Source organism: Vulpes lagopus, chromosome 10, assembly GCF_018345385.1.
Source record: "Vulpes lagopus strain Blue_001 chromosome 10, ASM1834538v1, whole genome shotgun sequence".
Classification (NCBI taxonomy): domain Eukaryota; kingdom Metazoa; phylum Chordata; class Mammalia; order Carnivora; family Canidae; genus Vulpes; species Vulpes lagopus.
In genome coordinates this window covers 70,897,420-70,922,462 of record NC_054833.1, presented here as the reverse complement: position 1 = coordinate 70,922,462, position 25,043 = coordinate 70,897,420, and the positions used below count along the sequence as shown (strand labels likewise).

At 37.0% G+C, this 25,043-nt stretch overlaps 1 protein-coding gene across 1 annotated transcript in view; it reads left to right on the top strand.

Annotated features, from left to right (window-relative positions):
* The window catches only part of PDE4B (phosphodiesterase 4B), a 432,607-nt gene that overhangs the window by 1,482 nt on the left and 406,082 nt on the right, over positions 1-25,043 (top strand). The window contains exon 2 of the mRNA XM_041771485.1: positions 5,364-5,602. Within this exon, the coding sequence (XP_041627419.1) occupies positions 5,364-5,602 (239 nt within the window). The remainder of the gene's footprint in view (positions 1-5,363; positions 5,603-25,043) is intronic.

Below are 25,043 nucleotides of genomic sequence, written 5' to 3'. Positions count from 1 at the left end.
CAAATCTCTTAGCAAACAAGCTGAGGCTAATTCTCAGCTTCTTACTGTATCCCTCAGCACTTACTGTAAGTGCTTGTGAGATCTTGAAGCCACAAGTCCAGAACAAGCCTTAGCTATGCTATGAGGCTCTTGCCCTGCAAAATGCACCCCTTTGTCATTTCTACTCTAGATTAGTGTTCTAGTATCATCACCTATGACAATATTTCCTTTCTTTATTTCCCCCTTCTCTGTTCCCTGACCACAAGGGAAATTCCCTTAACTCATATTCTAAGTTTTAGTACACACGATAAAAAGCGATGTTCAGATTTCCATGCTGTGCTCCAGACATCTAAAGGAAAACTTCTGGAATTTATAAATAATTTTTCTTAAGATAAAAGAAGCTTGGGATTCTCTCTTAATACTATCTGTAGAGTGCATGCTCCAAATTTTTTTTTTGGGGGGGGGAGAATAAAACTAAGCAATGCATTCTGTCTATAAAAGATGGACAACCATTCTGTCTTTTTCATTGCATCCTTACCGTAATAATCTGAATCCTCCCTTGAGGCAATTGGTTGCCACAGTCAAAATACAAAAGATGGGGGTTTTGCATACAAGAAAGAAAATCCAAGAAAGAATAGCACATTCAAAGAATATTAAGCCGATCAGAGTGGGTGATCGTTACCTAGATTTGCACTGTTCAACATGGTAGTACTAGCTTCATGTGACTCTTAAGCACCAGTGTGAATGGAGATATGTAAAAATAGATCTTGGATTGTGACTATATAATAGTACAAATAGAAAAGAATGTAAAGTGTGCCATTAATAGTTTTTGATATAGATTACATTTTGAAATGACAATATTTTGGATGTGCTAGTTTACAATATACTATTAAAAGTAATTTTACCCTATACCTAAAATAATGTAACACATCAACTATACTAAAAAAAAAGTGATTTCACCTATTTCTTTTTTACTTTTTTAATGAGGCTACTAGAAATTTTAAAATTTAATTTAATACATTTGGCTTCCATTTGTGGCTTGCACTTTATTTCTAGTGGACAGTGGCGACCTGGAACTTTTCACAGTGCACCTCCACTCTTTGAGTACAGTGTGAAAGCTCATACTTATTGTTACACACAATACCTCTTTCCTCACAACAAGAGCAATTTAGCAGATTTTACATTTTATATGCTACCCTCTTGAAGTAATATTTCACCCTTAAGTCAGGAAGATTTGATCATATATCCCTTTAGTTTAATTCAGCATTTACTAAGTGATTTAAATATTCACTTAGTATTAATTTAGCACCTGTGTTATTCCAAATGCTGGTTAGGTTCTAGAAATTCAATAGCACAGTGTTCATGTCCCTTTGAAGCTTATATTCCAGAGAAGAGGTGGAAAAATCAATAGAAAATTATAAAATAACCACAACTATGATGAAATATATATAGAAAAATGAAGTTGGTCAGTGGACAAAGAATGCTTGAATGGTAAGAATATAGAGTGTTTATGGAGGGATAATGTGAGGAAATGACATATAGACAGGACATATGGGCAGTGAGGAAGTGAGCCCTCTGAAAATCAGGGGGAAGAGTCTTTCTTTCTTTCTTTCTTTCTTTCTTTCTTTCTTTCTTTCTTTCTTTCTTTCTCTCTCTCTCTCTTTCTTTCTTTTTTTCTTTCTTTCTTTCTTTCTAGAAAAATATTTCTGGTAGGGGAAGGACTTCTGCAAAGACTTTTACTGCATGTAAGACACTGTGTTCAGCTCTGTCAGAATAAGCTGTGACTTATGAATAACTGTGACTACTGTGTTTATATACAGTTATTTGTTGTACACAAATACCTTTAATGGGAGAATTAATATGATGAATGACATTGGAACAGTATGTATTAAGTTTTGCATCTGGGAGCTAAGTCCCTGAAGTCAGTAGTAAATTAGTACTATTCAGGTACTGAACACAGCAATTAATTATAACTCTAGGGATTTATTATTTATTTGTTTATTAAAAATTTTATTTATCCATTCATGAGAGACACAAAAAGAGAGAGGCAGAGACATAGGCAGAGGGAGAAGCAGCCTCCATGCAGGGAGCCTGATGTGGGACTCCATCCCAGAACTCCAGGATCACACCCTGAACCAAAGGCAGATGCTCATCCACTGAGCCACCCAGGTGTCCCATAACTCTAGGGATTACAGGATAACTTAAAGAGGTGGGACTTGCTGGTTTGGGGAGGAGTTGAAAAGGGGAAAATGGCTAAAGAGAGTCAGAAAGAAGAACCAGGAAATATGTGTATGGGAGACACACACACACACACAGAGGGACCGATTTTATATGTAAAATATATTACTTACCTCTGGGCAAACTACTCATAATAGATGTCGATTGCCTATGATAAAACTATGTTTTTCAAAGGCAAAATTACTTTTATTATTGTCTCATCGAACCTCATGACATATTTAGTCTTCCTAGGAACCCTAGTGTCACTTGATGCTTTCCATAATTTCCATTTCCAGTTTTATAAGATTTGAAAAGCTCTGTCTTATGGTCCAGATTGAATTGTACCCAAGCACACTAGATGTCCTTGGAAATATCCAAACACATTTCCTTACCAGGAGTTTAGTCAGAATTCAATAGTTGGAGCAAGCTCGAAAAAGGGCTGGGATATACTTAACCAAGGTAACATAAAACAACAGCAGTGGCAACAAAGTCATAACTACTTAGGCACTGCTATGCCTCAACTGTGCATTTAAGTGGTCCTACTTGGATTAGTTTTAATTTGGAGCTAGGACAGAGTACCCCTGGTATCCCCTTCCCTTCCTCCCTGCAGAGTTTTCCCACTTAGGTGCAGGGTTTCACACTAGCTTCTCTTTTGTGATAACCTTTTGGAGTTATATTGGCAAAAATATTGATTTTTTAAATAGCTATCCAGGAGCATGAGGATAATCCCAAACTGGGTTATTTCCCTTGGGGTTATAGAGATATTGGGTGAATTTGGGGCAGTATAATACATTTTAAAATTTGCGATTTCTAGAAGTAACATTCAAATTAATGTTCATTTTCCCCAGATCTTTAATCTGATGAGTGGGTAGTCAGCCAGAATCAGGCTAGTTAAAATTGGACTATAAGTCTAAGATCTCAAATTCAGTAATTGAGAATTGACTGAATTAGGTTGTTCCTTGAGGATGCTAGTGATTTGGGGGGAATGCTGTACAGATATGAGTATGAGAGAGTTTGAGATAATTATGAAAAGCTCCACATGGGTTAATGAGTATTTGTAATATAATATTAATGTTTCCAGTATTTAAGTTAATTTCTAAAAAGCCACCCTATTGTGTTCTTTTGTGACAATGCACTTTCACATTAACTGGGATCTTTTTTAAAATTTATTTATTCATGAGAGACACAGAGAGAGAGACAGAGATACAGGCAGAGGGAGAAGCAGGCTCCATGCAGGGAGTGTGGGACTCTATTCTGGAACTGGATCCTGGGACTCCAGGATCACGCCCTGGGCCGAAGGAAGGCACCAAATGGCTTAGCCACCCAGGCGTCCCTACTGGGATCTTTAAAACAAGTTCTTTTAACTCAAAGAATGACTTCGGATTTGTAATTTAAGCCTGTTGACAAATCAGTGTGGGAGATATTTTGTGGTAGGTGGGACTTTGTTACTTTTCAAACAGCAAATGTCAAATAAGTACCCATTTAGTTCATTTATGACAATTAAACCTAGTTGATAATACTTCATTTTTCTAAAAGAGAAAAATATCCTATAACTTTATTAAGGAGTCTATACTGGTTGGTGGTTTAGCTAAATGATATCCTTATTTCTGTTTTCTGGTACAAAGTCTCTTGCATAGGTAAAGTATATACTCATGACTTGCTTTCCAGATAACCAGTACTTTCTTTATATGAATATTTAGAACAGTCTGACTTATAGTCATGAATTCTGGCTCTTAATTGTTTTTGAATCTCTTCAGCAAGACTTTGTGTATTCTGTTTTATTAATGTGATGGTATCCCATTTCATGTAAAAAGAGTGGGGCCCCTGAAAATTGTCAGACCTATTCATACCCAAATTTCCTTCATCAAAATGTCTTGTGTGGATCAGAGAAGCATAATCACTAGAATAGAGGTTTCTTTGAGCATAAATACTATGCTTTCTTTTGTTGTTGTATCCTTCTTAAATAGCACAGTGCAAAACTATAATAGATGGGCAACAAATATTTGTTGCATGAACCCAGGTAGACCTTGAAACTTGAATTGTTCTTGTATAAACTAGGATAGGAATGCGTGGAGTGGGCGATAGAGAACTTCTGTTGTTTAAACCTCTGGAGGTCTATTCCCAGATTCTTCTAAATCTATTCTGAAAGGCTAGCAGGAAGGCCCTGTCTTTTTAGGGCCACAGAATGACTTTCAGGTGAAGCACCTTGGTCTGGTGACAGGACTTCCATTATTCCATATTAAGATAAGAGTAGAGGGTGACAGTTAAATTTTTTTAGCTCCAAGTTGCTATCCATGGGTATTTGCCATGCTATGACATTTTCTGTCTTTGAACTGGTATGAATGGTACATAGGCAGTGGCTCATTTGGGGCTCCCTCTCCCAGCAGTTCCAGGAACCACAGTCACTAAGAGATACAGGAAGAATGAATAACTCTTATCAGTGGTCATAAAACAATGTCTTTATCTTCTAACAAGTAGTTCATTCATGTCAGCATTAGGGTATGTACTGAACACATGCAGTTCAGTTCAGGGTTGGATAAAGTGTGCTCTTCTTTTTCTGAGCTCTTATAGAATTTTACCAACAACAAAAAGAGAGAGAGAGAGAGAGGGAAAGAAACTTCAACCCTTCAACTCTGAGGAGGTCTTTTATGGGAACAGGTAGTCAGTTATCCATAATTATCAACATCTTTCTGTCCTAAGATAGAAAATATTTTTGTTTTAAAACACTGAACAAGAGAGTATATGCCTTAGCTAATACAGTTTTTCCCCATGTTGCAGAATGGTAACAATGATTTCCAAAATATATGTTCAATTATAAGCTTTCATTTTAGCAAGTTAAAAAAAAAAGGAAGAGAAGAAAGAAAGAGAAAGAAGATAGAAAATTCTCTAACTCACATGCTATCATTAGTAGCCTATAACTGGGATCCTAAAACTAACCAAGAATATGCAACTGATATGTTTAATCCAAAAGTTGAGACTTAGCCACCCTGCCCACTTCTTGTTTTCTCTCAAGGTTTTGTCAGTGTTAGATTCTGATTGTGAGATCAGGACTTTATGACTGATGACTTGATCATTTGGATTCTTATTTCACTCCACTGTACATCATTTTAAACATTTGAATTTCATTTTCTTTTTTTTTCTTTTTTCTTTCTCTGTGGTCCCTCCAGAATGTTAAAGATTATTTGGAATGTAGCTTGAGTAAATCCTATAGTTCTTCTAGTAACACACTTGGGATTGACCTCTGGAGAGGGAGAAGGTGTTGCTCAGGAAACTTACAGCTACCACCACTGGCCCAAAGACAGAGTGAGAGAGCAAGGACTCCTGAGGGAGATGGCATTTCCAGACCCACTACGCTGCCTTTGATGACACTTCCAAGCATCGCTATTACAACTGTAAGCCAGGAGTGGTGAGTAGTCTTGCAATTAAATTCAAGTCTAAATTTTATTTTCTGATTATTCCAACATAATTTCCTGTTACTAAAATGTTAGTTGTTTATGGAATAACTAAGGCTATTGACATTTTGAGAATTTGTTTTCTTTGGGGTAGTAAGGTGAGGCCTTTTCAACAGTGGAAATATTTTCAACTTGTTAAGATTGGAAGGAGCCTATTGAGGGAGGAATGAAATACATTTTTATTAATGTCAAGGGAAAACAAAATTACTGCCTATGATCTGCTGTTTTTAAAACTATTTGGTGTGCATCAATATGTTTCCATTTAGAAAAGCACAATTGTGTCAGAGTACCTAAAGGAATTATGTATGTATATATGACAGGAGATATTCTTATTGCACTGCTCGACATATAATTATTCATAGCTTCTTTTTGTTATAATACCACTTTACTAATCTCAGTTTGTGATTATGTATGAAATAAATTTTTCATTATAAATAAAAAAAGGAATGAAAATTATATCATGAGAGATGCTTGGATTGTTTTTGCAAAATCTGTATTTGTAAAAAGAGGCTTTTTAAATCTAGGGTTGAGAAGTTAATCAAGTACATATAATCTTATAATTGTGGTTAAAACTGTGCCCTGATGCTGCTTCAAATGTGTGTTTTATCATATATTTAATAATTAGCATTTTATTTTTTTCTCTATGCAATTCTCAAATATTTTCCAAGAATAGCCTGCTTACATAACATGAAGTTTTATCATTAAAATGAAAGATATTTCCTTTATATTTTGTGTAGTTTTAGATTGTAAAATTATGGTGCACCTTTTGTTTAAATCATTTATTAAGTAGAAGGACTAAACATATTCAGTCATTAAAATCTGATTTTTATGGTACCCTTTCCACATGCTGAACTCTGCAGTGCTGATGAGTAGCTCAATATATATCCATTGAATAATGCAGGGCATTTTTTTAGTTGTTGCTTCTCAAATACACTCAGAATTAGATCACTGAGACTATAGCTATCCCAGTTATTGGCATGAAATGGTTCATCAGACAGTGTGTATGTGATAGAGAAGCGTGATAACACATTGTCGGGAGAATGGGTTAAAAATTTGAGAAGCACTGATTTACCATCTTCTGTTGAACTGAATTAACATTCGAATAGTCATAGCCAATCATTGAGAACTAAAATGGGCATATCACTCCCAGATTGCTTACTCAATTGCATAGCTTCTGTATGTAATTCATCTTGGTTATGCTTCTGCAGAATTGCAGATTTGGAGTTGTAAAGAATTCCACAGATTTATTTTTCAGCAAATTGGCTCTGGTACAGTTGTACCAGTTGTTACAATATTGAAATGCTTTCATACCAGTTGGTAAATGTATGCTTTCCTGAGTTCTCTGATTGCCCTTTCCATCATCCCAGACTCTTTTCCCAGAAGTAAATTCCTCACAAACCAGCAGCTAAAGAGGTGATGACCAGCACAGCGGGGTCTGGTTTTGGCAGGTGTTGATGATGTACTTTTTAGAATAACAATCTGGATAAAATGTATCTTGCAAATTTTGAGTTTATTTATTTCAGGGACACCTTGAGAGTTGTTTAATTGTCCTTCACAAAGAAGTCGCAAATCCCAACTGACATTTGGGACATGTTTCTCTCTCTCTCTATTGAGTATATTAATCTGTACAGAGACAGTAATAATACCTCATAGGCTATTGTGATGATTAAATATGGTAATCTCTATAAGGTACCTATCTTAGTAAAAAGCACATTAGGTTACCAACAAATGTTAGTTTCTCTCCTCTTGAACATTATCCAGCGAAGGCTTTTGAAAACTAGTAAACCATGTCTCAACTATTAGTGGCCTCATGCTGGGTGTCCTGTAGTTTAGATTGAAATGGAGGATTTAGCTATTATCCAGAGAGTTTATGTTGTGTAATCGGTAATACTACATATTAGTAGTTCAGTCATAACATGGATTTCATTTCAATTACCTGGATACTTTTTAGTATATGAGAAAATATCAGTCATTGACTCTAAATTTAGTTTTAAATATAAATAACTGAAAGCATTTATATATATTCCTTAAAAATGCTGTCACTGGAATATTGGTAGTTGCAGACTGATAAAATTGCTGGCTGAGGAATCTGATTGAAAGACATTTGATTAGAAGTGAGGAAGTAGAGTTCCACCTATCATTATTGCCATCAACTTGATACAAGTTCACGAATGTAAGAGATACAGCCTATGACCATATGAGAGAAAGAATTATACTGACCACTTAGAGCACTGAGAATATGGAATCAATCTCGTCTAAACTAATAGTGAGCAAACTTTCTGTGAAAGGCCAGATAATAAATATGTTTGGCTTTGTGGGCTTTGAGTCTCTGTCACAATGATTCAACCCTGCTGTGGTAGTGTGAAAATTGCCATAGATAATGCATAATGAATAAAAGTAGCCACGTCCCAGTAACATTTTATTTACACGTACAGGTAGTGGGCTAGATTTGGCCCGCCAGTCAGTTTGGTGACTCCTGATCTAGACTGAAAAAGATCTCTAGGCTATAACACCCAGTTACAACTGGGTGAAACTGATCTTGAGCTTCTGGTTGGTGTGGTAAATGTGCCATAGGTATAGGGCTGTCTTTTTAAAGCAAATGAAGAACTTTGAGTGAGTGCAAATGAAGGGTGGTGCCCAGTATATAGAAAGATCAGTTTCTTGCCACGTGCACCTCTCCCTAGGGTTACTCATGACATGGCAATTTACTTTTTCTAGAGCAAGCACTTTGAGAGAGAGTGACAGACCAATAGAGGGTTAGATAGAAGTCAAAATACTTTTACAGCTTAATCATGGCATCTCATCACTTTTACATATTATATTCATTAGGTCTAGTCCATACACCAGGGGAGGGATTGTACAAGGGCAGGAACACAAGTGGGTGGGCATCACTGAAGATCAATTTAAAGAAAAAAAAAAGATCAATTTAAAGGCTGCTTACCATATTGCAGATATTTTCAAACATTTAAAAATTTATTGGAATATAGTAAAAATAATTATTTTGCCTCTTTGCTCATTTAGGTATGTGAAATTTCCATAGATCTTTTTTCTGGTATTGCTATTTTCTGATGGTTCTTTTTCATACTTAAAAAAAAAACCTTTTTATTAAAGTATACCCACATACAGAAATGATATACATAAGGGTACACCTTGATAAAACTCAACACAACCACATAATTAGCACCCAAATCAAGACACTGAATTTTACTAGCACCCCACAAGTCAGCTTTTTTCTAGTCACTAACTTCTAACAACAATGATCAATAATGTTTTGTCTTCATATAAATGACACGGCACAATACATACTTATTTGGGTCTGGCTTTCTTTCCCTCAGCATTAGATTCATGAAATGTGCTTAATTTGTTTTTTTATTGTGTGCTGCTCATTGTCATTGAAACATTATTTGTAGGCAAATTTATTTTTTTATTTATTTGCTTATTTTATTTAAATTCAGTTTGCCAACATATAGTATAACACCTGTGGTCATCTCATCATGTAGGCAAGTTTAAAGCCTAAAGTTTAAAGAAGAAGGTGTGCTTAGTTACAGAGAATTTGTCTTTGATTCTATCAGGTTTATAGAGTCACTGGGACATTTCTAGAGTGATTTGAGTTTTGTTTTTTTGTTTTTTCAAACATCCAGGCTGATGGTCACAACCTATTAAGGACATTCCCCCCTCTGCTCTTCTGTTTTGTTTTTTGTTTTTTTTTTCCTTTCTCTTTTACATCGACTCTGAGCAAATTCCCCTATGAAGTCCTAGTTTAATTTGGGAGGACTTTCCTTTTGGACTTCCCACCACGGCATGTCTGAGCTTTGATTGCAGTTCCTCTTGACTCACAAGGCCATCAAACTAATGTTCACATTTATTCACTGTGACAAATGTCCTCAGGGCAAATCAGCATTGGTGTTTATCATATAGCTCTGGTGAGACACTTCTCTTTAGATTTTGGCTTGTCATTTCCTTACTAACTGGTCACTTTGGTGATATTAAGGAGGTAAAGAGATACTTAACCTTTTTAAAGCAAAGGGTTAGTTGAAATAATCTAGTTCACTATTAGCAGAAACACTTCATAGCTATATGTAATGGATTTCTTAGACTCCTTCATCCCACATTTGTTTCATCTGTGAAATTTCCTTCAGTGCATTTTTTAATAGAAGATTTTTTTCATATTACTGAAGGTTATGCTCCAAGAGAGCTAATGTGGCCCCGTTTCTTTGATTTAGGCTCCGAAGACAGTCTTTGCTTAGGTTAGGATTCTCCAGAGAAACACAAGCAAAAGGATATCCAAAGGATATATATGAGATTTATTATAGGAATTGGCTCAGGCAATTATGGAGACCAAAAAGTCCCATAATATGTCATCTACAAGCTGGAGAACAAGGAAAGCCAGTAGTATAATTCAGCCTAAGTCCAAAGGTCTGAGGAAAGGAGAATTGATGTTATAAGTTCCAGTAGAAATCTAAAGGTTCAAGAATGGGGGGAAGAGGTGTGATGGTGTAAGTTCCAGTTTCAATCTAAAGGCCTAAGAACCAAAAGCACTGATGTCCAAGGGCAGAAGGAAATGGATGTTCCAAGCAAGGAACAAATTTGCCCTTCCTTTACCTTTTTGTTTTATTCAGTCCCTCAAATGTGTGGACAATGCCACCTGCATTGGTGAGAGTGACCTTTATTCAGTCTCCCAATTCAAATGATAATCATTTCTAGAAAAAGCCTCATAGGCACATCCAGAAATATGCTTTACCAGCTTTCTCAGCATCCCTTAGTCCAGTCAAATGGACACATAATAATAACCATCATGTCTTAGAATCTGAATATTCTTGACTTTGAGTAATAATATTTCTTATTTTCTGTAAGAGACATTAATGCTGCTATTGTTTCATGTCCCTTTCATGAAAGACCATCTGAGTTTGTAATACTTAGATTACAAATCTGATATTTTAGTATGTATATATTGGGATTATTTTTTTAAATTTTCTCTTTATTAGTTGATCTCTTTGTTATTTAATATACTCTTAAGCCATTGAGTTCTGGATTTGTTATTTCCTTTGCTTTTCTCTCAAGTCTTAGTTTCATATATTTTTTTGAATGGGGGTTAGAGAATCCAGAGAGTCACAGCTGAGATCTGCCTCCTTGGAGCAGAACCTGCTAGAGTCATACATTAGTGTGGAAACTTAAATGGTAGTTACAAGGGAATCCTTGTATGAAGGCTGTGGACTGTTAAGAGAATGAGAAATTCATGGGGGTTGCATTGTTAGGGAGCTTTACTTCCTGTAACCCCAACTGTTTCTCACGGTAAAGAACTTTGAAAGGCCCCTTTTTGGCTCTGGCACAGGGAGAGGAAAAGTAACCACTGTGAAATATGCCTACACTGTTCTCCAAAACATCCTATTCTTCAAGGGAAATTACTTTACTGGAACCACATCCCACCTAGGGGGAGGACTTTCTCCAACCCCAGACCCGTTAGCCTGCCTGTTTTAAGTATGGGAGGAGAAAGCTAAGAAGCACTTGTGACATAGTTCCACTAAAAGAGTGATGTGTGTAGAATCAAAAAATTATGGAGTAATTCTTCTTCTCTCCAATCCCTTTCCACCACAGCAACATTCCTTCAAGATAATAAAAGTGAATTACAGCTTAAAAAGACTTTACCTAAGGAAGAGTTTGTAGGGAAGCTCATAGAAGATAAAGGAACCAAAAGAAAGACACTAGAGGAATTGGAAGTCTCTAGCACTAATGGTCACAGCAAACATGGAACACAGCCCAAACCCTAACCAGATCAAGACCAAACTTCACATTAAAGGCCTGCTTGTCAATTTCTATTAACTGATATGTCATGCTTGGCTTTTAATGACAAGAACAAAATTACAAAATATGCTAAAAGCATGAAAAGAACAATTTGAAGGCACAATGCAAGAATCAGAATGAGACTCAGATATGACACATATATTAGAATTATCAGAAAGGGGATTTAAAGTGACTGTTACAGGGGTGCCTGGGTGGCTCAGTTGGTTATATGTCCAACTCTTGATTTCAGCTTGGGTCACGATCTTAGGGTAGTGAGATCAAACCCTGTGTCAGGCTCTGTGCTGGGCATAGAACCTTCTTAAGATTCTCTCTTTCTCCTCTCTCTCTGCCCCTCTGCCCTTCTCTTTCTCTATCCCCCTCTCTAAAAACTAAACAAACAAATAAATAAATGTGACTGTTGGGTATATTAAGGGCTGTAGTGGAAAAAGTAAACAACAATCAAGAGGTCAATAGTATAAAGCAGAGAAATGGAAACTTTAAGACAAATCAAAAAGAAATGCTGGAAATAAAAATCTCTATAACAGAAATGGAGAATGCCTTAAATGAGCCAATTAGTAGAGTGGATAAGGCTGATGTAAGAATTACTGAGCTTGAAAACAAAAAGTTTGCAAACTGAAATGTAAAGAGAAAAATAAAAACAATAAAACAGCTCTACCAAAACCGTACAAACAACAGAACATCCAAAAATCTGAGAGAATTTTCAGAGGTGTCACATAAGTATATGAGAAGTGGAATATGAGAAGTGGAGAGATAATGGAAGAGATTTAAATATGTAAGTAATATTGAGAATTTTCCAAAATTGATGACAGATACTCAATAATAGATTTAAGAAGGTTAGAGAATGTCAAGAAGGATAAATACTCAAAAATCTATACCTGGGCAATATCATATTCAAACTACTGAAAACCCAAAACAAAGATGAAATCTTGAAAGAAGCCAAAGAATGAAAAAAATGTATATAGAGAAACAAAGATAAGCAAGAAGCAAACTTTGTTACAAAATTATGAAAAGAAGAAGAGAGTGGAGTAAATTGTCTAAGACTTTGAAAGAAAGCCTTCACTAACCTAGAATTCTATAACCAGCAAAATTATCCTTCAGAAGTGAAGAAGAAATTAGGATTTTTTTCATACAAACAAAGCCTAAGGGAATTTATTGTCAACCTTCCTGCCCCAAAAGAAATGATAATAGTTCTTTGGTGAGAGGGAAAAATATAGGGCATAAACTTGGATCTCTATAAAACAAGGAAGAGTGTAAGAGAAGAAATAAATGAAGATAAAATAACATTAATTTTAAAAATATTTTATTTATTTATTTTGAGAGAGGGAGTGGGAGAGAGAGAGAGCATGTGTGAGCATAAGCAGGGAGAGGGATGAGGGAGAGGGAGAAGCAGACTCCCTGCTGAGCATGTCGCCAGATGCAGGGCTTGATCCCAGGACCCCAAGATCGTGACCTGAGCTGAAGTCAGAGGCTTGACCAACTGAGCTAACCAAGTACCCCAACATTAATTGTTTTATACTAATCTTTTTTTTATTATACCAATCTTAACTATATAAAACATGAGAGGAATAAGAATGTGTCGGGGGATGATTATATATGGATAAGTGAAATAAATGACAGAAATGTCATAATGGACAGGAGGGAGTAATTGGGGCTATTTTGTTTTAAAGTACCTGCCCTACACAGTGAGGCAGATTTGGATTATTTTGAAATGTATATTGAAAACTCTATAGAAATTACTACATTAAAAATAATTACAATTGATATGCAGAGAGAGGAGAAACATAGAATCATAGAAAATGCTCATTTAAAACCAGAGAAGGCAGAAAAAGGGGAGGAGAACAAATAATAAAAGCCACGAATAGAAAAAAGGCAATAAATATCAATATCACCATTTCAGCAAATGACAAAACAAACAAGCAGAAAAATCATTACGGATATATTTGACTTAAGCAGTACTACCAATTAGCTTGATTTAATTAAAATTTTGTAGAATATTCCATCCAACAACAGAATTCTCATTCTTCATAAGCTGTGTTGAATGTTCATCAACATGCATTGACTCTGAGCTATAACATACACTTTAACAAATTTAAAAGAATAAAAGTCATACAAAGAATGTTTTCAGACCATAATGGAATTAAACAAGAAAGCAGTAACAGGTAGATAGCTGGAAAAAAACCCCCAAAATTTGGAGATTAGATAACACAATTCTAAATATCAGACAGATCAAAGAGAAATTTCAAGAGAAAATTAAAAATATTTTGAATAAGTGAAAATAAAAACATAATTTATCATAGTTTGTGGGATGTAGTAAAAGCAGTGTTTAGAGGGAAATTTATAGCATTTGTATATATTTGACAAGAATAAAGAGATAAAATCAGTCACAGGAAACTAGAAAGAAAAGGAACAATTTTAGACTAAAGCAAGCAGAAGAAAATCAATAATAAAAATTAGGGCAGAAAAAAAAATTAAAAAAAAAATTAGGGCAGAAATCAATGCAACTGAAAACCGGAAAACAATAGAGGACATCAGAAGGACAAAAAAAAAAAAATGGTTCTTTGAAAAGATCAATAAATGCATTGATAAACCTCTCTTCAGCAAGAAAACACACAAATAACCACTTTTAGAAATGAGAGGTCATCACTATTAATCCCATGGAGATTGAAAGAATAATAAATACCATGAATAACTCTATTCCTACATATTGAAAATTTAGATAAAATGGACTAATTCCTTGAAAGTCACAAAGTACTAAAATGCACTGAGGGAAAATAAATAACATGAATAGGCCTATGTTCATTAAAACATTGATTAGAACATTCATAACCTACTAAAAAAGAGAGCTCCAGGCCTAAATGGTTTTATTGATGAATTTTGCCAGACATTGAAGGAAGAAATGATACCAAATCTCTACAATCTATTCCAGAAAATGAACTCATTCGATGAGGCCAGAATTTCCCTAATAACTAAACCAAAAACATTATAAGAATGCAAAATTATAGGGATGCCTGGGAGGCTCAGTAGTTGAGCTTCTGCCTTCAGCTCAAGGGATGACCCTGGAGTCCCGGGGTCCCAGGATAGAGTCCTGCATCAGGTTCCCTTTAGGGAGCCTACATCTCCTTCTGCCTGTGTCTTTGCCTTTCTCTCTGTGTCTCTCATGAGTAAATAAATAAAAAATCTTAAAAAAAAAGAATGTAAAATTACAGACTAGTATCTCCTTTGAACAGAGATACAGAAATCCTCAAAAAAAATTAGCAAATAAAATTGTGCAACATATACTAAGAAATAAGTAAATTGGGATTTATTCCAGATATGCAACACTGGTTTACCATTTGAAAGTAAATCAGTGCAAGCTATCACACCAACAGAGAAGAACAATCATGCATTCTTCTCATTTGATGCAGGAAAAGCATTTGGCAATATCTAATACTCATTCATGGTAAAAACGTGTAGTAAACTGGAAATAAAGGGAAACATCCTCATCTCGAAGATTTCAGCCTATTGCTAACATATTTTATAGTAAGAAGCTAGATGCTTTCTGTCTAAGGTCAGGACCAAATAAGAATGTCCTATCTGACCAGTCTTATTCAAAACTGTACTAGAAATCCTAGCGAGTACGATAAGACAAAAAAACAATACAAAACAACAACAAAAAAGGAATGAAGGTAAACAGTTTGGAAAGGAAGAAATAAAACAATTTTATTTTCAGATGACATGATTGTCTGTGCAGAAAATCCCAAGAAATCTATGAAAACAAAACAAAACAAAACAACATCAAAAATTCTTTTTTTATATGTATATTTTTTATTGGAGTTCGATTTGCCAACATATAGTATAACACCCTGTGCTCATCCTGCCAAGTGCCCACCTCAGTGCACATCACCCAGTCACCCTGTTCCCCCACCCACCTCCCTTCCACTACCCTTCGTTCGTTTCCCAGAGTTAGGAGTCTCTCATGTTCTGTCACCCTCTCTGATTTTTCCTACTCATTTTCTCTACCTTCCCTATAATCCCTTTCACTATTTCTTAAAAAGATTTTATTTATTTATTCATGAGACACACACACACACACACACACACACACAGAGAGAGAGAGAGAGAGAGAGAGAGAGGCAGAGACACAGGCAGAGGGAGAAGCAGGCTCCATGCAGGGAGCCCAACGTGGGACTTGATTGTTTCACTATTTTTTATATTCCCCATATGAGTGAAACCATATAATGTTTGTCCTTCTCCTATTGACTTACTTCACTCAGCGTAATACTCTCCAGCTCCATTCACGCAAAGCAAATGGTGGGTATTCATCGTTTCTAATGGCTAATATTCCACTGTATACATAGATACAGCTTCTTTATCCATTCATCTTTTGATGGACACCGAGGCTCCCTGCAAGGTTTGGTTATTGTGGACATTGCTGCTAGAAACATTGGGGTGCAGATGTATTGGCTTTTGATTGCATCTGTATCTTTGGGGTAAATCCCCAGCAGTGCAATGTCTGGGTCGTAGGGCAGATCTATTTTTAACTCTTTGAGGAACCTCCACACAGTTTTCCAGAGTGGCTGTACCAGTTTCCACTCCCACCAACAGTGCAAGAGAGTTCCCCTTTCTCCACATCCTCTCCAACATTTGTTGTTTCCTGTCTTGTTAATTTTCCCCATTCTCACTGGTGTGAGGTGGTATCTCATTGTGGTTTTGATTTGTATTTCCTTGATGGCCAGTGATGCAGAGCATTTTCTCATGTGCTTGTTGGCCATGTCTATGTCTTCCTCTGTGAGATTTCTGTTCATGTCTTTTGCCCATTTCATGATTGGATTGTTTGTTTCTTTGCTGTTGAGTTTAATAAGTTCTTTATAGATCTTGGATACTAGCCCTTTATCTGATAGGTCATTTGCAAATATCTTCTCCCATTCTGTAGGTTGTCTTTCTTTGAGTTTTGTTGACTGTTTCCTGTGCTGTGCAGAAGCTTTTTAACTTGATTAAGTCCCAATAATTCATTTTTTGCTTTTGTTTCCCTTATCTTCATAGATGTATTTTGTAAGAAGTTGCTGTGGCCAAGTTCAAAAAGGGTGTTGCCTGTGTTCTTTAGGATTTTGATGGATGCCTGTCTCACATTTAGATCTTTCATCCATTTTGAGTTTATTTTTGTGTATGGTATAACACAATGGTCTAGTTTCATTCTTCTGCACGTGGCTGTCCAATTTTCCCAGCACCACTTATTGAAGAGACTGTCCTTTTCCCAGTGGATAGTCCTTCCTGCTTTGTCGAATATTAGTAAACAGAGAGTTGAGGGCCCATTTCTGGGTTCTCTATTCTTTTCCATTGATCTCTGTGTTTGTTTTTGTGCCAGTACCACACTGTCTTGATGACCACAGCTTTGTAGTACAACCTGAAATCCAGCATTGTGATGCCCCTGGCTCTGGTTTTCTTTTTCAGTATTCCCCTGGATGTTCAGGGTCTTTTCTGATTCCACGCAAATCTTAAGATGATTTGTTCCAACTCTCTGAAGAAAGTCCATGGTATTTTTATAGGGATTCCACTGAATGTGTAAATTGCCCTGGGTAGCATTGATATTTTCACAATATTAATTCTTTCAATCCATGAGCATGGAATGTTTTTCATCTCTTTGTGTCTTCCTCAATTTCTTTCAGAAGTGTTCTGTAGTTTTTAGGGTATAGATCCTTTACCTCTTTGGTTAGGTTTATTCCTAGGTATCTTATGCTTTTGGGTGCAATTGTAAATGGGATTGACTCCGTAACTTCTCTTTCTTCAGTCTCATTGTTAGTGTATAGAAATGCTACTGATTTCTGGGCATTGATTTTGTACCCTGCCACGCTGCTGAATTGCTGTATGAGTTCTAGCAATCTTGGGGTGGAGTCTTGGGTTTTCTAAGTACAGTATCATGTCATCTACAAAGAAGGAGAGATGACTTCTTCTTTGCCAATTTGAATGCCTTATATTTCTTTTTGTTGCCTGATTGCTGAGGCTAGGACTTCTAGTACTATGCTGAATAGCAGTGGTGAGAGTGGACATCCCTGTCTTGTTCCTGATCTTAGGGGAAAGGCTCCCAGTATTTCCCCATTGAGAATGATATTTGCTATGGGGTTTTCATACATGGCTTTGAAGATGCTGAGGAATGCTCCCTCTATCCCTACACTCTCAAGAGTTTTGATCAGGAATGGATGCTATATTTTGTCAAATGCTTTCTCTGCATCTATTGAGAGGATCATATGGTTCTTGTTTTTTCTCTTGTTGATATGATCTATCACATTGATTGCTTTATGAGTGCTGAACCAGCCTTGCATCCGGGGGATAAATCCCACTTGGTCATGGTGAATGATCTTCTTACTGTACTGTTGGATCCTATTGGCTAATATCTTGTTGAGAATTTTTGCATCTGTGTTCATCAGGGATATTGGTCTATAATTCTCCTTTTTGGTGGGGTCTTTGTCTGGTTTTGGAATTAAGGTGATGCTGGCCTCATAGAACGAGTTTGGAAGTATCCATCTCTTTCTATCTTTCTGAACAGCTTTAGTGGAATAGGTATGGTTTCTTCTTTAAACATTTGATAGAATTCCCCTGGGAAGCCATCTGGCCCTGTACTTTTGTGTCTTGGGAGGTTTTTGATAACTGCTTCAATTTCCTCCCTGGTTATTGGCCTGTTCAGGTTTTCTGTTTCTTCCAGTTCCAGTTTTGGTAGTTTGTGGTTTTCCAGAAATGCATCCATTTCTTCTAGATTGCCTAATTTATTGGTGTATAGCTGCTCATAATATGTTTTTTAAATTGTTTGTATTTCCTTGGGATTGGTCTGATCTCTCCTTTTTCATTCATGATTTTATTAATTTTAGTCTTTTCTCTTTTGTTTTTAATAAGGCTAACTAATGGTTTATCTGTCTTATTAATTCCTTCAAAGAACCAACTCCTGGTTTTGTTGTTCTACAGTTCTTCTGGTCTCTATTTCATTGAGTTCTGCTCGAATCTTTATTAACTCTCTTCTTCTTCTTGGTATAGGTTTTATTTGCTGTTCTTTCTCCAGTTCCTTTAGGTGCAAGGTTAGCTTGTGTATTGGAGTTCTTTCCAATTTTTTGAGGGATGCTTGTATTGAGATGTATTTCCCTCTTAGGACTGCTTTTGCTGTATTTCAAAGATTTTGAATGGTTGTATCTTCTTTCTCATTAGTTTCCATGAATCTTTTTAATTCTTCTCTAATTTCCTGGTTGACCCTTTCATCTTTTAGTAGGATGGTCTTTAACCTCCACATGTTTGAGTTTCTTCCAAATTTCTTCTTGTGATTGAGTTCAAGTTTCAAAGCATTATGGTCTGAAAATATGGAGGGGGAAAATCCCAATCTTTTGGTATCAGGTTGAGACCTGATTTGTGACCCAGTATGTGGTCTATTCTGGAGAAAGTTCCATGTGCACTTGAGAAGAATGTGTATTCAGTTGCGTTTGGATGTAAAGTTCTGTAAATATCTGTGAAATCCATCTGGTCCTGTGTTTCATTTAAAGCTCTTGTTTCTTTGGAGATGTTGTGCTTAGAGGATTTGTCATTTGCAAAAAGTGCCGTGTTGAAGTCTCCTACTATTAGTGTATTATTATCTAAGTATGTCTTTACTTTGGTTATTAATTGATTGATATATTGGCAGCTCCCACATTAGGGGCATAAATATTCATGATTGTTAGGTCCTCTTGTTGGATAGGTCCTTTAAGTATGATATAGTGTCCCTCTTCATCTCTTACTACAGTCTTTGGGATAAGCTTTAATTTATCTGATATGAGGATTGCTACCCCAGCTTTCTTTTGAGGACCATTTGAATGGTAAATGGTTCTCCAAACTTTCATTTTCAGGCCAGTGAAAATGAAACCTAAGGACACCTCATTTTCAGGAGGTGTCCTTAGGTCTAAAATGAGTCTCTTGTAGACAGCAAATAGATGGGTCTTGCTTTTTTATCCAGTCTGAAACCCTGTGTCTGTTGATGGGATCATTTAGCCCATTCACATTAAGAGTAACTATTGAAATATATGAATTTAGTGTCATCGTAATACATAATCAGTCCTGTTTTTGTGGATTATTTCTTTGGACTTCCTCTTTCTTTTACAGGGTCCCTTAAAATTTCTTGCAGAGCTCGTTTGGTAGTCACATATTCTTTCAGTTTCTGCCTATCTTGGAAGCTCTTTATCTCTCCTTCTATTCTGAATGAGAGCCTTGCTGGATAAAGTATTCTTGGCTGCATGTTCTTCTCATTTAGTACCCTGAATATATCCTGTCAGCCTTTTCTGGCCTGCTTTGTGTCTGTGGAGAGGTCTGCTGTTAATCTGATATTTCTCCCCATATGAATTAGGAATCTCTTGTCTCTTGCTGCTTTAAGGATTTTCTCTTTATCTTTGGAATTTGCAAGTTTCACTATTAAATGTCGAGGTGTTGAACATTTTTTATTAATTTTGGTGGGGCAGGCCTCTCTATCTCCTGGGTCTTAATGCCTGTTTCCCTCCCCAAATTAAGGAAGTTCTCAGCTATGATTGGTTCAAAATTGCTTTATGGCCCTCTGTTCCTGTCTGTGTTTTCTGGAACCCCAATTACACATAGATTCTTCCTTCTGAGGCTATCATTTATTTCCATTAGCCTTTCCTCATGGTCTCTTAATTGGTTTTCTCTTTTTTTCCTCAGCTTCCTTCCTTGCCATCAACTTTTCTTCTATGTCGCTCACTCTTCTATGTCATTAACCCTAGTTGTGAGGACATCCAGTTTGGATTGCATCTCATTTAATTGATTTTTAATTTCAGCCTGATTGTATCTAAATTCTGCAGTAATGAAGTGTCTAGAGTCCTTTTTGCTTTTTTTCAGAGCCACTAGTAGCTTTATGATTGTGCTTCTGAATTGGCTTCTGACATTGAATTGTAATCCATATTCCGTAACTCTGTGGCAGAGAGTACTATTTCTGATTCTTTCTTTGGTGGTGAGTTCTTCTTTCTAGTCATTTTGTTCAGTGCAGGGTGGCTGTATGAGTGGGCTGAGTCAGAAATATCAACCATGAGCTAAGTAAATGTCACCCTAGATGATTCTGACGAGGTCAGAGACCAGAAAATGAAAATAAACATCAGAATAAAATAAAAGGACCACTAAAATGAAAAACAAATTGTAAAACAAAGTATTAAAAAAATAAAAGTTCAAGAATCCCAAAGAAGAAGAAAAGAAAGAAGAGAAAAGAGCAAAAGTAAAGAGAAAAAAAAAAGAGAAGAAAAAAGGGGGGACTGGGAGATGGTGGTGGTGACAAAGTTGTAGTGAAGGGAGAATGTAGTCTACCTGAGGGGTCCTAGAGGATGATCCTCTTGGTTCTGAGTGTGTTAAGTTCTGTATGTTAGAAGATGCTCAGTCCTAAATTTATATAAACCTGAAATACTTGTAGAGGGCCCCAACGTTGACCACCAAAACATAAATGAGATAAAAGAGGGTGGCAGAATGGGAATGAAGAGAGAATATAATCTCACAGAATGAACCAGCATGGTATACCACTTGCTTCTGGGTGCATACTAGTCATGTTTTAGAGGGTATTAACTTCCACCGTTGTAGAAAAAAATGAGGCAGAGAAACCAAAAACACAAAAGAAAAAACATATCTTTATATCTCCCAAAATTAAATTGAGTATGTTGAAGGGAATCTAGAAGTGGAAGATATATCTAAGACATGTAATTGTAGAAATATGAAAGTCAAAAAGGAAGAAACTTAAAAATGAAGAGGTGGTAAAATATTGTAGTTAAGGTGGGAAAAGAGAAAAAAATCGGAAATTTTTAGTCTGTTATAAAAACGAGTTGTACTAGAAAAAGGTCAAAAAAGGGGGGAGACCTTCTAGCTCTATATACTGTAAATCCCTCGACTTCCCCTGGAGCTTTCCAGCCCTGCTTGGTCAAGAACTTGCTCTTTCCTTATCTTCTGGGGGAGGAGCCTGCTGTGCAGATTCTTAGGTGTGTACACCTGGGAGGGCTGCCCCACGCCCCCGCCAGGTGCCAGGCTCAGTGGAGCTGTTTACCCCGTGAGGCCCCTGTTCTCTCGCGCCCCGATCCATCCTAGGCACAAGGAGGAATGACAACACTGGCCCCCGCCAGCACTCCAGCCCTAGAGTCAGCTCCCGGCAGTAACTACCGCAGCTCCCAGTCCGCACTGGCCTGGATGCTCCCAGGGCTGGGGGGCACTGACCTGCACAGCTCGGGGGCGCCTGGCAGCAGGAGAGTCCTCGCTCTTCTGTGCCCTCCCTGCCCTCACCTGTCCCAGGGGTACCACAGGATCGCTGTGTCCCCTCAGCGCTCTGGGATCTGGGCCTTGTGCTGCTGGAGTCACGCTCCCGAGGCCACCGCTCCCGAAGGCAGCAGGGTGCAGCCCCCTCCGCCCGGAGCCCCCGCCTGACCGACCATCTTCTCCCTGAGGTCCCACCAGCTGCGAGCTCCAGCCCTTTACCAAGATCAGCCCCAGCCAGTGTGTGGGGCACTATCCCCCGGGGGGCACTTCCTCTATTAGTGACTCTGGGAATCTGGAGGCTCCACTGTCCCTCCTGCAAGCCTGCCCAAGTTCCCTGCGAGCGCTTTCCATCCAGGGAAAATTCCATGCAGGTTTTTAAAGTTCTTGCTTCTCCGGGGCTGGGCTTTCCTGTCCCTGAAGCTCTCCCCGCCCAGCCTTAGCCCGGCTCCTCGTGGGGGCCCCTTCCCAGTTTGATTCTTTTTTATTTTACTTTTTTCCACCTTCCTACCTTGTTAGAAGCAAAAACCCTTCTCTCTGTAGTGTTCCAGCTGTAGTCTCTTTAAGTCTCAGGTTGAATTCGTAGGTTTACAGGATGATTTGAAAATTATCTAGGTAAGTTGGTGGGACCAGGTGAGGTGAGGACCCTACTCCTCTGCCATCCTGCCTCACCTCTCAACAGCAAAAATTCAACCCAGTTTCAGGAACTAATAAATGAAGTAGAGCAAAATTGCAGATTACAAGTTTCATATATAAAATTGATTGCTTTCCTATACACTGGAAATGAATAATTAAATTTGAAATAGATAATAGATAATATTTACAAGAGCGTGAAAACAAAAAGAAATATTTAGATATTTTTAGAAATATGTATGAGACATACATGCAGAAAACTATGACATTCTGATGGAAAAAAATCAAAGAAGCTCTAAGTAAGTAGATATACTTTGCTTGTAAATTAAAACATTCGAAATTGGTAAGACACAATTCTTCCCAACTTGATCTATAGATTGAATGCAGTTGCAATAAAAAATCCCAGCTATGTTATAGGTATTGACAAACTGATTTTAAACTTTATATACAGGTCAAAAGATTTAGACTAGCCAACACAACCCTGAAGAAATTGGAAGATTCATTCTATCTGATTTCAAGACTTAATATAAGCTGCAGTAATCAGGATAGGATTATACTGGTAAAGGAATAGATGCTTAGATCAGTGGAGCAGAATGGAGAACCCTGAAATAGACCTATAAAATATAATCAACTGATCTTTGGTGGAGAAGTAAAAGCAATTCAGTCAACAGAGGATAGTATCTTGAACAAATTTTGCTGGAATAATTATCTATCTATATGTAAAAAAAAAAAAAGTTAATTTTAGACAGAAAGCTTGCACTTTTCACATAATTTAACTCAAAATGGGTCAGAGACCTAAATGTGAAATGCAAAACTATACAACTCCTAGAAGATAAAAGCAGAAAACCTAGGTGACATTGGATTTGGCCACCAGTTTTTGGAAACAATACAAAAGTGTAATCTGTGAAAGAAAAAACTGGTAAACCGGACTTCATTAAAATTAAGAACTTCTGCTCTGTGAAAGACAGAATTAGGAGAATGAAAAGACAAGCCCCAAACTGGAGGAAAATATTTGCAAAACACGTAACTGATAATGAACTTGTATCCAAAATATACAAGAAACTTAAAAAATTCAACAATAAGAAAACAAGTAATCCAATTAGAAAATAGGCCTCTGATCTGAAGGGGCAACTAAGCAAAGAGAATACACAGATGGCAAACAAGCATTTGAAAAGATATTCAACTTTCCTTTTAGCCAAAGGCATACATTGTTCCAGATCACCAAGCATGAGTCTTTATCTGGGGGTATTTCTTTTTTCTATGCCAAACCAACTGACCTGTATTGGAATTGAACTCCCAGGTATTAGAAAACAGTACTCCTTTATGAATGCTTATATCTTAATAATGCAATAGAAATATTTTCAGGTGCATTTTCAGTTGGATAGGAAGAAGCTCAGAGATTTAAAAAAAAAAAGGCAGGGAATCTTATTTTAGGGTTTCCTCATGGTACACTTTTTCTTAAGAAACAATCTGGGAACGCCTGGGTGACTCAGTGGTTGAGCGTCTGTCTTTGGCTCAGGTTGTGATCCCGCTGTCCTGGCATCAAGTCCCACATCGGGCTCCCTGCAGGGAGCCTGCTTCTCCCTCTGCCTGTGTCTCTACCTCTTTCTCTGTGTTTCTCGTGAAGAAATAAATAAAATCTTAAAAAAAAAACAATCTGACTTCTTTGATATTCCCTCAAAGAAGATTATAAATATCAGTTTGCTTGTCTCCCATCTCCATTTGCCTGAGAGCTGCGCTTTACTTCTCTAAATGTTTCAGTTGTAAACAGGATGATTCTATTTGTGCATCTTTAAATGAGATGTGATGTCCTCAATGTTCACCATCCCAACTTTTACCTCCACTGGGGAGAGTGGTGCTGTGTGGAGGGCTAGAAGCATTTTTCGATTGTTCTCATTATCACAGAGGGGGGAAAGTGGTCAGTCTGCTGCGGTGGTGACTCAGAAACACGGGATGTGCTTTATTGCTCCTCCAGTGTGTCACAAGTTTACAGTCTGATGAGGTTTTCAATAAAAATATTTTACACTTTTGAGCTGCCTCTCAACTATAGCTCCTAAAGCCCTGTTTTAGAGATCTGAATACCCACAGATGCTGTGTGCAAATGCCATAGATTCAACAAAAGCTGGTGCGAGGATAGGAAATTGATGACACATATATCTGTTTAGCTTCCACCCTCTGGCTTTACCACCCACTGAAATTTTGGCTACAGAAACTGTATCTGTGACTTGTGCTTTGAGCACTGCTATCTACAGGTCAGCAAGTCACCAAGTACTGGCCGCCCCAGGGTCCCCATCTCAAGTATGTGAGATAGTGGACAATGTTATTTAAAATCAAACATCATCCTCTCCACCCATCATTGTTTATATATTCTATTATCAGATCAAAATTATATTGGAATATGGGAGGTGCAGGTTTTGTATAGAAAGTACTTAGGATAGGACCTACCCTTTATGATTATGATAATTGGTGTTAATACTTTATGGTATAGATAATATTCTCACTCTAATATGTTATAGTATATAATGTCCTTTTCTATTTCCTATTGTATTTAAATTTAATTCTACAGTGACTCTGTGAAGTGGGCATTATTTCTAAAGGTTAAACAAAAATAAAAAATGACTTCAAATAAAATATAATCATTGGAAAAAAGGGTTTCATAATACAGAAAGAATTTATTTTTGATGTTTGATGGCTGACAGCTTTTGATTCCCCACCTCTCCCCTTTGCCTCACATCT